Source organism: Microcaecilia unicolor, chromosome 2 (genome assembly GCF_901765095.1).
Source record: "Microcaecilia unicolor chromosome 2, aMicUni1.1, whole genome shotgun sequence".
Taxonomy (NCBI): domain Eukaryota; kingdom Metazoa; phylum Chordata; class Amphibia; order Gymnophiona; family Siphonopidae; genus Microcaecilia; species Microcaecilia unicolor.
This window is the reverse complement of record NC_044032.1, coordinates 329,060,549-329,073,207: the sequence shown is the minus strand read 5'-3', so window position 1 is coordinate 329,073,207 and position 12,659 is coordinate 329,060,549. Positions and strand designations below refer to the sequence as shown.

The following is a 12,659-nucleotide window of genomic DNA, read 5'->3' as shown; positions in this document are numbered from 1 at the left end:
TGTAGGGATGTACTGGACACTGTGGCACCAGTTCAAACGCACTCGTCTAAGCACCAAACGTTCCACCATGGTTTACTGGCCTCAAAGAACTGAAAGTCATTACAAGGAGGCGAGAAAGAGCTTGGAGAAAACGGAAAGACGACCGTAACCATTTAGCATGGAGGAAATCTCAGCGCATATATAAATATGCCATCAGACGCGCCAAAACTTTGTACTACAAAACAAAAATAGGGCCTGACTATAAGGACATTAGAACACTTTACTTCTTGTCAACAAGCTACTAAATCCCACAGCGCTAACCTCCCCGTCAACCACCATCCCGCCTGCAGATCAGCTTGCCGCATACTTTGCAGATAAAATACTTTGTCTCTGGAGATCACTGCCACAACACTGCTCAAAGGTAGAGCAGTTCATAGACAACCTTGCTCCGGATCAAGAAGGATGTCCAGTGGATAGAACATTCTCATGCTTTTCCACACTTACTGTCCATGCCGTCACACAGGAGATCCGTAGAGTTTCCAGTAAGTTCTGCTACCTGGACGCCTGCCCAAAAAATGCTCCTTCTTGCTTCATTACTGATCTAACGCAGCACCTGAACTTCATGCTAGGTAACGGATTTTTCCCTGACACCCACGGGAACATTCTACTCACCCCGGTACCAAAAGATGCCATAAAAGATAGTGCCGATCTAACTAACTATCGCCCTATTGCATCAATACCGCTATTTGTAAAGCTCATGGAGAGCATGGTGAACAAGCAACTCACAGAGTATCTGGACGGGAACTCCACATTTCATGAATCGCAATCTGGCTTTCGTGCCCTTCACAGCACAGAAACAGTGCTTGTTACGCACCTCACAACCGTCAAACAAGAAATCGCTATAGGGAGAAGCATTCTACTACTTCAATTGACTTCTCAAGTGCTTTTGCCATGGTAGATCATGCTATCCTGCTGAGGCTCCTCGATCACTTTGGCGTCAGTGGGAATGTCTTATCCTGGCTAGCCAGCTTTTCCTAACCACCAGGACCTACCAGGTGAAGACTGGCTCACAATTATCCTCTCCATTGCACCAGCTATGTGGAGTGCCCCAAGGCTCTCCCGCTCTCTCCAACCCTATTTAATGTAATGCTGATTCCCCTGGCTGCGGCTCTTTCAAAACTCGGCCTTCATCCATTTATCTATGTAGACGATGTGACCATTTACATCCCATTTCGTACGAATTTTTCAGAGATTGCTGATGACATCAGCCTTGGACCAAATACCATGCTGGCGTGGGCCAATGCATTCAAGCTAAAACTTAATGCCGACAAAACTCACTGCCTTGTCCTTGCCACTCCCTTAATAAGTTCAGGCCCACCAACTTATCCGTGCCAGGTTTTACCTTGCCCATCTCTGAAAGCCTTCGAATACTAGGTGTCATAGAGGCATATTTTCAAAGCACTTAGCCTTCCAAAGTTCCATAGGTTTCTATGGAACTTGGAAGGCTAAGTGCTTTGAAAATATGCCTCATAGTAGATCGGAACCTAACGCTGCTAGAACATACCATCTCAACCACCAAGAAAGCATTCTCCTCTCTCTGGAAGCTAAGGCGAGTGAAACCGTACTTCTCCAGAGGATTTTTCTGCGATATAGTCAGATCCTTAGTCTTGAGCCGACTAGATTACTGCAATGGCATCTACATGGGGTGCACTGGCGTACTCTTAAAGAAGCTACAAACCGTCCAAAACACAGCAGCACGACTCATCTATGGTGTCTCCAAGTTCACCAGTTCCAGTCCACTCCGTGCAAAATTACACTGGCTTCCTGTGCAAGAGCGTATACATTTTAAAATCTGTACCCTAGTCCACAAGATACTTTATGGAGCAGCCCCAGCGTACATGGATGCCCTTGTCCACCTCCCTCCGGACTGCTTGTTCATACCTAACCCTCCATTACCCTACGTGTTCTAGGCTGAAGTATAAGGCCATGTATGCTTCCACCTTTTCCTACGTCAGCACTCACTTGTGGAATACCCTGCCAAAATCAGTGAGAACGGTTCCGGATTACCTGGCTTTTAGGAAATTGCTTAAGACCTGCTTATTTGAGCAAGCCTACCCCAAAAATCCTGTTCGCCCTCGTTAATCTCAGGAAGCCACCAGTATGGACTGACACTGCTATCCTGGACTGACCCATCTATTTTTCTCTAACTACTGTCCTGCTTACCCCTTTCTGTTTACTGTACCCTGTCTGTTTGTTATTCAATTGCTGTAAGCCACATTGCGCCTGCCAGAGGTGGGAAATTGTGGGATATAAGCACAGTAAAATAAATAAATAAATAAATAAATACAGGGAAATCGTGCCAAACGAATCTCATTGAGTTCTTTGATTGGGTGACAGGAGAATTGAATCAGGGACGAGCTATGGACTTAGATTTCAGCAAAGATTTTGACACGGTTCCCCACAGGAGGCTCTTAAATAAACTGGATGGGCTGAAGATAGGACCCGAAGTGGTGAACTGGATTAGGAACTGGTTGACGGACAAACGCCAGAGGGTGGTGGTGAATGGAATTCGCTCGGAGGGAAAGGTGAGTAGTGGAGTGCCTCAGGGATCGGTGCTGGGGCCGATTCTGTTCAATATATTTGTGAGTGACATTGCCGAAGAGTTAGAAGGTGAAGTTTGCCTATTTGCGGATGATACTAAGATCTGTAACAGAGTGGACACCCGGGAGGGAGTGGAAAACATGAAAAAGGATCTGAGGAAACTAGAAGAATGGTCTAAGGTTTGGCAATTAAAATTCAATGCGAAGAAATGCAAAGTGATTCACTTAGGGAATAGAAATCCACGGGAGACATATGTGTTAGGCGGGGAGAGTCTGATAGGTACGGACGGGGAGAGGGATCTTGGGGTGATAGTATCTGAAGATTTGAAGGCGACGAAACAGTGTGACAAGGCGGTGACCGTAGCTAGAAGGTTGTTAGGCTGTATAGAGAGAGGTGTGACCAGCAGAAGAAAGGGGGTGTTGATGCCCCTTGTATAAGTAGTTGGTGAGGCCCCACCTGGAGTATTGTGTTCAGTTTTGGAGGCCGTATCTTGCGAAGGATGTAAAAAGAATTGAAGCGGTGCAAAGAAAACCTACAAGAATGGTATGGGATTTACGTTACAAAATGTATGAGGAGAGACTTGCTGAACTAAACATGTATACTCTGGAGGAAAGGAGAAACAGGGGTGATATGATACAGACGTTCAAATATCTGAAAGGTATTAATCCGCAAACGAACCTTTTCCGGAGATGCGAATGTGGTAGAACGAGAGGACATGAATGAGATTGAAGGGGGGCAGACTCAAGGAAAATGTCAGGAAGTATTTTTTCATGGAGAGAGTAGTGGATGCTTGGAATGCCCTCCCGCGGGAGGTGGTGGAAATGAAAACAGTAACAGAATTCAAACATGCGTGGGATAAGCATAAAGGAATCCTGTGCAGAAGGAATGGATCCTCGGGAGCTTAGTCGAGATCGGGTGGCAGAGCCGGTGGTGGGAGACTTGACTGGTGGTTAGGAGGTGGGGATAGTGTTGGGCAGACTTACACGGTCTGTGCCAGAGCCAGTGGCGGGAGGCGGGGCTGGTGTTTGGGAGGTGGGGATAGTGCTGGGCAGACTTATACGGTCTGTGCCAGAGCCGGTGGTTGGGAGGCGGGGAAAGTGTTGGGCAGACTTATACGGTCTGTGCCCTGAAGAGCACAGGTACAAATCAAAGTAGGGTATACACAAAAAGTAGTACATATGAGTTATCTTGTTGGGCAGACTGGATGGACCGTGCAGGTCTTTTTCTGCCGTCATCTACTATGTTACTATGTAAAGGAATACAGTTAAGTCTAATTATTACTGCTGCGGGAAAAAGCTACTTGTTTAAGCTGTTTGGGGGGGGGGGGGGGGGACCAGCAATTAACATCAAGGGCACCCAACTAGCTGGGCCTTGCCTTAAAAAAGCAAAATATAATAAACTACCCTGTGTAGTGGACATACTGATTGCACCATACCGCCCCGTCTGCCCCTGCCACAAAATCCTACAAAATGGCGCGCCATTCCTGCATGCTATTTAAGCTGTGCAGCGGCAGTGGCGGACAAGGTAACAAAGAATTCCAATCAGCGAACTCTTCAGTGCTGACATCATGCTTGCAGGGTGGGGCTGCAGAGGCAGCAGCCACCCTGCAAGGAGACTGTGTGGAGGAAGGCATCCATAGGCCATCGATGAAGGGAGGAGGTGGCCAGGGATGGTATTGGAGGATTTGGGAGGAGGAGGGTGAATTGCAGCAGGCAGAACTGGAGCAGTAAAATTACGGTAAATGGATTTTTTTGTTTAAGAAGGGAACCTGGTGTTTTATTGTTCCTGTGGTGCAGTAAATGTATTACTCTGTCTCCGCAGTAAATCCTGTGCGTGCCTTATATACCACAGATTTACCACAGTTTACGTAGTGTTCTATTGTGGATTAAAAACACGTTAAAGAGAAAACAGACAGTAGGGTTAAATGGTCGGTATTCTCAATGGAGAAGGGTAGATAGTGGGGTTCCACAGGGGTCTGTGCCGGGGCTGCTGCTTTTTAACATATTTATAAATGATCTAGAGATGGGCGTAACTAGTGAGATTTAAATTTGCTGACGACACAAAGTTATTCAAAGTTGTTAAATCGCAAAAGGATTGTGAAAAATTACAAGATGACCTTACCATTTATAAATCATTTTTTGAGGTAAAAAACAGCTTCTGAATCACAATCCTCAAATTTGGGAATTGTTGCTTGTTCGGTCAATGATGACTCCTTATCTAAATCTACTATTACTCTATCAACCTCCTAAAAACTGGAACCTCACAGATGGGCCGATGATCAGAAGCAAATGCAGACGCTAGAGGCTGTTAGCGCCATACTAGTGCCTGTGTTTGCTACTGCCCCATGATCAGGGCCCCTGGACTTCCAGCCCCTGTTTCGCTTGGCTCAGGGTGGGGGTATTTGGGGTCTGGTAGTCTCATGGACCTCCAGCCCCTGCGTTTGACAGGCCTAAGCTTTTGACAGCCCAGACCTGTCAATCAAGTGCGGGAGGATAGCACAATCCTCCCACACTTCTACCCCATGATCAGAGAGAATAGTGTGCTTAAAATGTGCATGCTATTATCTCTGATCATAGGGGTGGTAAAGCCAAGTGCTGTTCCAGTGCTATTAGAGCACTGTTTGGAACAGCGCGGGGCTTTCGATCATCTGCCCAAAAGGTAGAGCTTACTGAATTCATCTCTAATGCTTGTATCAATAATGACATTATTATTATTGTTGGTAACATTAATTTACACCTTGAAAACAGCACCAATCAATACACTAAGCATTTCTTGATTTCCTCAACATATGGCAATTCTCACTTTCACTTTTCATCAGAATGTCCTCCCATATTAAAGGTCATCAATCAGACATATTAGCTACAAAATTTATTGACCCAACTTTTTCATATCTGAATCACAGCGGACTCCAGTACCCTGGTCAGACCACTATAGCCTCTCTATAAAACTGAACTGGAAAGAAATTAACCATTTTTCAAAATCTACGAATACGTTACATTTCTTCAAAACTAGAGGCAAAATTTACCTCTCAAATTCTGGTAAAATGAACAGTTCAGCAAATCATTCACCTCAAACCCATCTATTAATTTAATCCAACAGTGGAACAATATTAGTAAAACAGTCCTTGACGAGCTTGAACTTATAATAAACAAATCTCGTCCTAAAAAATTATCCTCATGGTTTAACGAAGATCTTCTACAAATGAAACGTAATTGCAGGAAACAAGAAAGAATTTGGTCCAAAAATAAATCAACTGAACAATGGATTAATTGGGAAAAAAACTCCTAAAAACATACAAAAACATGATAACCAAAGCAAAAAATGGATCCTAATAACTATTGTCCAATTGCTAACCTTCCCTTCACTGCTAAGATTCTTGAATCTGTGTCTGTAGTACACACACAATTGGTCAATTTCATTACTAAAACAGAAGTTTTGCATCCTAACCAAACTGCTTTCCGTCACCATCACAGTACTGAGACAACTCTATTAGGAATTACATCCTTTATATACCGTATTTTAGATCAAACCAAATCAATCCTACTATCTCTTGATCTCTCTGCGGCTTTTGACCTGGTAGATCACCAAATTCTTTCACTCAGTCTTTGATCTATTGGGATCTTGGGTACAGTGACATTTCTGAATATATACCAGACCAAACCCCTAAAATACTACCGGTACATCGATGACATTTTTATGATTTGGACTGAGAGGGAAGAAACTCTGAAACAATTTTATAATTCCTTCAATACATACAGTGGTGGAAATAAGTATTTGATCCCTTGCTGATTTTGTAAGTTTGCCCACTGACAAAGACATGAGCAGCCCATAATTGAAGGGTAGGTTATTGGTAACAGTGAGAGATAGCACATCACAAATTAAATCCGGAAAATCACATTGTGGAAAGTATATGAATTTATTTGCATTCTGCAGAGGGAAATAAGTATTTGATCCCCCACCAACCAGTAAGAGATCTGGCCCCTACAGACCAGGTAGATGCTCCAAATCAACTCGTTACCTGCATGACAGATAGCTGTCGGCAATGGTCACCTGTATGAAAGACACCTGTCCACAGACTCAGTGAATCAGTCAGACTCTAACCCTCTACAAAATGGCCAAGAGCAAGGAGCTGTCTAAGGATGTCAGGGACAAGATCATACACCTGCACAAGGCTGGAATGGGCTACAAAACCATCAGTAAGACGCTGGGCGAGAAGGAGACAACTGTTGGTGCCATAGTAAGAAAATGGAAGAAGTACAAAATGACTGTCAATCGACAAAGATCTGGGGCTTCACGCAAAATCTCACCTCGTGGGGTATCCTTGATCATGAGGAAGGTTAGAAATCAGCCTACAACTACAAGGGGGGAACTTGTCAATGATCTCAAGGCAGCTGGGACCACTGTCACCACGAAAACCATTGGTAACACATTACGACATAACGGATTGCAATCCTGCAGTGCCCGCAAGGTTCCCCCTGCTCCGGAAGGCACATGTGACGGCCCGTCTGAAGTTTGCCAGTGAACACCTGGATGATGCCGAGAGTGATTGGGAGAAGGTGCTGTGGTCAGATGAGACAAAATTGAGCTCTTTGGCATGAACTCAACTCGCCGTGTTTTGGAGGAAGAGAAATGCTGCCTATGACCCAAAGAACACCGTCCCCACTGTCAAGCATGGAGGTGGAAATGTTATGTTTTGGGGGTGTTTCTCTGCTAAGGGCACAGGACTACTTCACCGCATCAATGGAGAATGGATGGGGCCATGTACCGTACAATTCTGAGTGACAACCTCCTTCCCTCCGCCAGGGCCTTAAAAATTGGGTCGTGGCTGGGTCTTCCAGCACGACAATGACCCAAAACATACAGCCAAGGCAACAAAGGAGTGGCTCAGGAAGAAGCACATTAGGGTCATGGAGTGGCCTAGCCAGTCACCAGACCTTAATCCCATTGAAAACTTATGGAGGGAGCTGAAGCTGCGAGTTTGCCAAGCGACAGCCCAGAACTCTTAATGATTTAGAGATGATCTGCAAAGAGGAGTGGACCAAAATTCCTCCTGACATGTGTGCAAACCTCATCATCAACTACAGAAGACGTCTGACCGCTGTGCTTGCCAACAAGGGTTTTGCCACCAAGTATTAGGTCTTGTTTGCCAGAGGGATTAAATACTATTTCCCTCTGCAGAATGCAAATAAATTCATATACTTTCCACAATGTGATTTCCGGATTTAATTTGTGATGTGCTATCTCTCACTGTTACCAATAACCTACCCTCAATTATGGCTGCTCATGTCTTGTCAGTGGGCAAACTTACAAAATCAGCAAGGGATCAAATACTTATTTCCACCACTGTACCATCCTACAATCGGATTCAAATTGACTACTCCTCAGAAAAAGTCAATTTTTTGGACACCACAGTCTCAATCAGCGATGGCTATATACAAACAACCATATACAAGAAAACCCACAGACAAATGCAGCTACCTCCACAACTCCAGCTTCCAACCCTTCACATACAAAAAGATCCATTATTTACAGCCAAGCAACAAGATACCACCGTATCTGCTCTGACCCAGGGGATAGAGACAGACACCTTGAAATCCTGATTGCATCCTTTGAACAGAAAGGCTACAACCCCAAAATAATCTCCAAGAATATTGCCTCCTCCCTCAAAACACCCCATGGAAATCTGCTACAGTACAAAGAAAAAAAAAGCCACAGACAGAATACCCCTTATAGTGACATACAACCCAGAGCTGGAAAAATTAAGAAAAATCATAAAAGATCTGCAGCCTCTACTCCAGGAGGATGAATTACTGGAAGAGATATTCCCATTCCCACCAGTGCTGGCCTTCCGACAGCCACCCAACTTAAAACACAAGCTAATTAGAAGTAAGCTCCCAACACAGACTCAAAAGAAAAGAATGGCACACATCCTTGCAATATATCCAGCTGCAAACTATGCCAAAATATTTCACAGGGCCCCACGGTTATTCACAAAGGAAAAATATTCAACATTAAGGAATCTTTCACGTGCTCATCTTCCACTGTGGTATATATCATTCAGTGTAAGAAATGCAACAAAGGCTGCTACATTGGAGAAACAAGTCAGATGCTAAAGAAGAGATTTAATTTACATAGACACCATATGAAAAATTCTAGTACTAATCTAGTACTAATAAAGATGTCATGCCTGTGGGGCAGCACCCTAAAAGGGAACTTTAAAACAATACAGGAACGCAAGACCTTTGAAGTCAGAATGAATAAATATTTTGACACCCACCAGACAGGACTTAAAGATCTTGGTTTTCTAGCCCATTATAAACCATAAGATTGTATTGCTTTGACACCCTCCTGTCTCCATGCATATCTCCCTGTCTCTCACCTACCCACCCCATCCTGTTAGACTGTCACTGAAATGCTTTGATGTTTCACTTATATATACTGTCATCTACCAACATTTGCTTATTTCCGATCTGACAAAGAAGGGCAACCTCGAAGCTAATCAAGAAATGTATTAAGTTATGTCCAATAAAAAAGGTATCACCTTATTTTCTTTCCATGTTTATTTCTATTGATTACCTTTAAAAGTGGACTAACATGCTACCACACCTCCCTTCTCATACTTGCAAAACTGTCACTATACAATATTGCATGAAAACTCTTTTTCCACTCCTTTCAGTCCTATTTCAAGAGTACCACAAGGGTCTATTTTATCCCTAACACTATTCAACATCTTTTTGGCTCCTCTTCTGATGCTTATTCATCCCTTGACATGACTGCATTCGTATACATTGATGACATTCAGGTGCTTGTTCCTCTTCACACCGGCTCAATGACTGAAATTTCCACGTCAATCATAAAATTGCTCAGATCACTGATTGGCTTACGCAACACAAATTATTTATTTATTAGGATTAATTTGCCGCCTTTTGAAGGAATTCACTCAAGCTGTGTACAGTAAGAATAGATCAAACATGAGTAATAGGCAATTACAGCAGTAAAAATATTCAAGTAACAATACAAAGTATGGCATGGTATACTACTTGCAATGACTACACAATACGTAATAGAGCATTATAATTGGTAGTGAAGGGTAAGGCAAAGTTGTAACATATAGATGAGTAAGAAAGTAGGAAGAATTAGAAAGTAAGGTGACTGATTTGAAGAAAGTTGCACATGAGGTCAGAGAGATGGTTAAATATCATCTCAGCTAGGGTAGGAGTGGATAAACATGTCCCGCTGCAGTATGTGCAGCAAGAATCAATCCTTGTGTGTGTGAGTGAGACTAACAAGTTAGTTACTTCTTCCATTAAAGGCTTGGCTGAAGAGCCAAGCTTTCACCTGCTTCCTGAAGTAGAGGTAGTCTTGTGTTAAGCGGAGCCTTTCAGGCAATACATTCCAGAGTGTGGGGGCTACTCCGGAGAAGGCTCGCTTGCGGGTATCACATCATGTAATGTCTTTTGGAGAGGGTGTAGTTAGTGAAAATCCTTGGGAGGACCTTAGTGTCCTTGGCGGTGTGTGGAGGATCATCCTATTCTTTAGATACTTGGGGCCATTTCCTTTCAGGGCCTTGAAGATCAGACATAGACATCAGACATTGGTTAATTAGCTCTTAATCACAAGTAAATCCCAAACCATACTTTTCAGTCTAAACCTGGTCCCACTTGACCCACACCGATTCTTCTAATATTTCCGTATCTCTGTCACATTGGGTAATATTTTAATTTTAATATGCCCAAATTATAATTGTTTGTAATTCATCTGTTTAAGTCTCTGCTTACCACAACTTCTTCATTTTTTGTAATTCTTGGAACTGATATTAGTCGAAACTGATTGCGTCGTATTGCATCATCACCATCAAATATTTTTAAATTTTGTTTACCTACATAAAAGAAAACATACTTTAATATGTATTACAGATTTACGCCTGTGCTTACAAGATGCGCTACAGGTATGTTAGCATTTTTAACGTGCATTAAACGCTAACGCGCCTATAGGAATGTATTGGCGCATTAGCATTTAACGTGCCTTAGTAAACATACCCCTTAGTGCTACTGAGAAAAATTATTATAAAAAATAGCATGCAATACAATAAAAATGAACATGAAATTCCTGACAGATTCAGGATCTCAACATATACCTTCTAGGAAAAAAAAAACACAAAAAGGGAAAAGATGAATGCAAATGGGACTTCAAATATTTAGAAGATTTACACAATATACATTACAACCATCTTAATAGACAGTATTAAGAATAAGTAGACCCCTCCGAAGGGACATCACCTTGTCGTGGTGGAGGGGCTTCAGTGTTTCAATGACTCAGAGGGCTATGCTGTAGGGTTACCCATATCAGACAGGCCTCTGAGGAGAAACCAGACAAAGAGTGTCCCAAACTGGAGGATCCAAGATGGCGTTGAGGGAGGACGTACATTAGTTGAGTTCCCGTTTTACACCAGAATACCTGAAGAAGTAGGTGCGATCCCCAAAGAATGGGGAAGAGAAAAGGTAAACCATGGTGTTGTCCTCCTCGAATACGGCTGGGGTTCCCACCATTTCTCAGCCTACTTTGGAGAGATTCGGGGTCATAACGTCTGGGAGATCGGTTCCTGCTTCAGAGAACAGCAAGGCTTTATTGCCGAATCTCAGTGGAGAGGGGTGACTTTGAGTCCCCCTGTTGGCATGACCCCTCCAGAGACCCGGAACAGTAACGCTTCGCTATGGAGGTCGACAGTGGAAACGCCCGAAGTGGTCCGGATTTTCACGCGACCCGAGGAGGTCCTGGCGCATTGACTCCGGATAATAAACCAACTGGGGGATTGGAGAGTGAGTTCTACACCCCCCCCCCCCCCCCCGAGATATCTGGAGCGGTTTCTTCTGTGGAGAAATTGGACCTGTGAAGCCAAAAAATGTCACAATGGACGCATTATGAGAGCGCTGCAGAGTGTGAATAACTTTCTTCTTCAGATGTTTAAAATTTTTCAGGAATAAACATGTGAATTAAAGAATTTATATCAATACTTATCTAACAAAGTGGAAGTCCAGATATAAAAATAGAGACTTTGACTATGGAATTTTTTCTTTTATTGAACTGTTGAAGAAATATTTCTCTGATAATTTGCATGAAGAAGAAACAAAAAAAGTGAGGAAATGGATGAGGATACCAACTGTTTTATATTTATTCACTTAAAAAATTATATGTACATAACAGCGACCCGACCGGCCCGTGTTTCGGCACAATGGCCTGCTTCAGGGGTCTTTATAACCTTGGATGATGTAGTTTAAGATATATGTTCCAAGGGAAATAACGGGAAACAGGTCACTCTGGTCTCCTCTCCTAAGAGTTATCGGCAAATTGTAAAAGTGCACTTTTACAATTTGCCGATAACTCTTAGGAGAGGAGACCAGAGTGACCTGTTTCCCGTTATTTCCCTTGGAACATATATCTTAACTACATCATCCAAGACCAGAGTGACCTGTTTCCCGGGTATTTCCCTTGGAACATATATCTTAAACTACATCATCCAAGGTTATAAAGACCCTGAAGCAGGCCATTGTGCCGAAACACGGCCGTGTCGGGTCGCTGTTATGTACATATAATTTTTTAAGTGAATAAATATAAAACAGTTGGTATCCTCATCCATTCTCCTCACTTTTTTGTTTCATCCCACGGTGTCGTGAGGATTTTTTACCTCCTTTTTTGCCTTTACTCTGATAATTTGCAAACATTTTCTGATAGCCACCCTCCGGTGTCTAAAGCGATTTATATTTCCCCTAATAATCTTCTTTATCAGAGAAAAGAGATGTGAACTTAACTGATATTTTGGAAAGCTATATTACTAGTGACTTTCGCCTTTGATTTAGATAGGAATAATGTTTTGAAATTCTATTTCCGACACATGGTTGATAGTTTTTTTGGTTCAAAGATAAATATATTTCCTGACTTATCAGGGAATTGCAGACTAGGAGGTGTGAACTCTTGGCTTTTAAGCCAAAGATCATTGCCCTAAGTGGGACCTTCCTAGTGCGATTCCCTTGTAAGTGTTCTATTTCTTTGAATTTTAATAATTACTTATTTGTTGAACC

General features: G+C 42.8%; 1 protein-coding gene across 1 annotated transcript in view; it reads right to left on the bottom strand.

Annotated features, from left to right (window-relative positions):
• The window catches only part of DGKQ (diacylglycerol kinase theta), a 679,503-nt gene that overhangs the window by 456,476 nt on the left and 210,368 nt on the right, over positions 1–12,659 (bottom strand). The window contains 1 exon segment of the mRNA XM_030192090.1: positions 10,359–10,459. Within this exon segment, the coding sequence (XP_030047950.1) occupies positions 10,359–10,459 (101 nt within the window).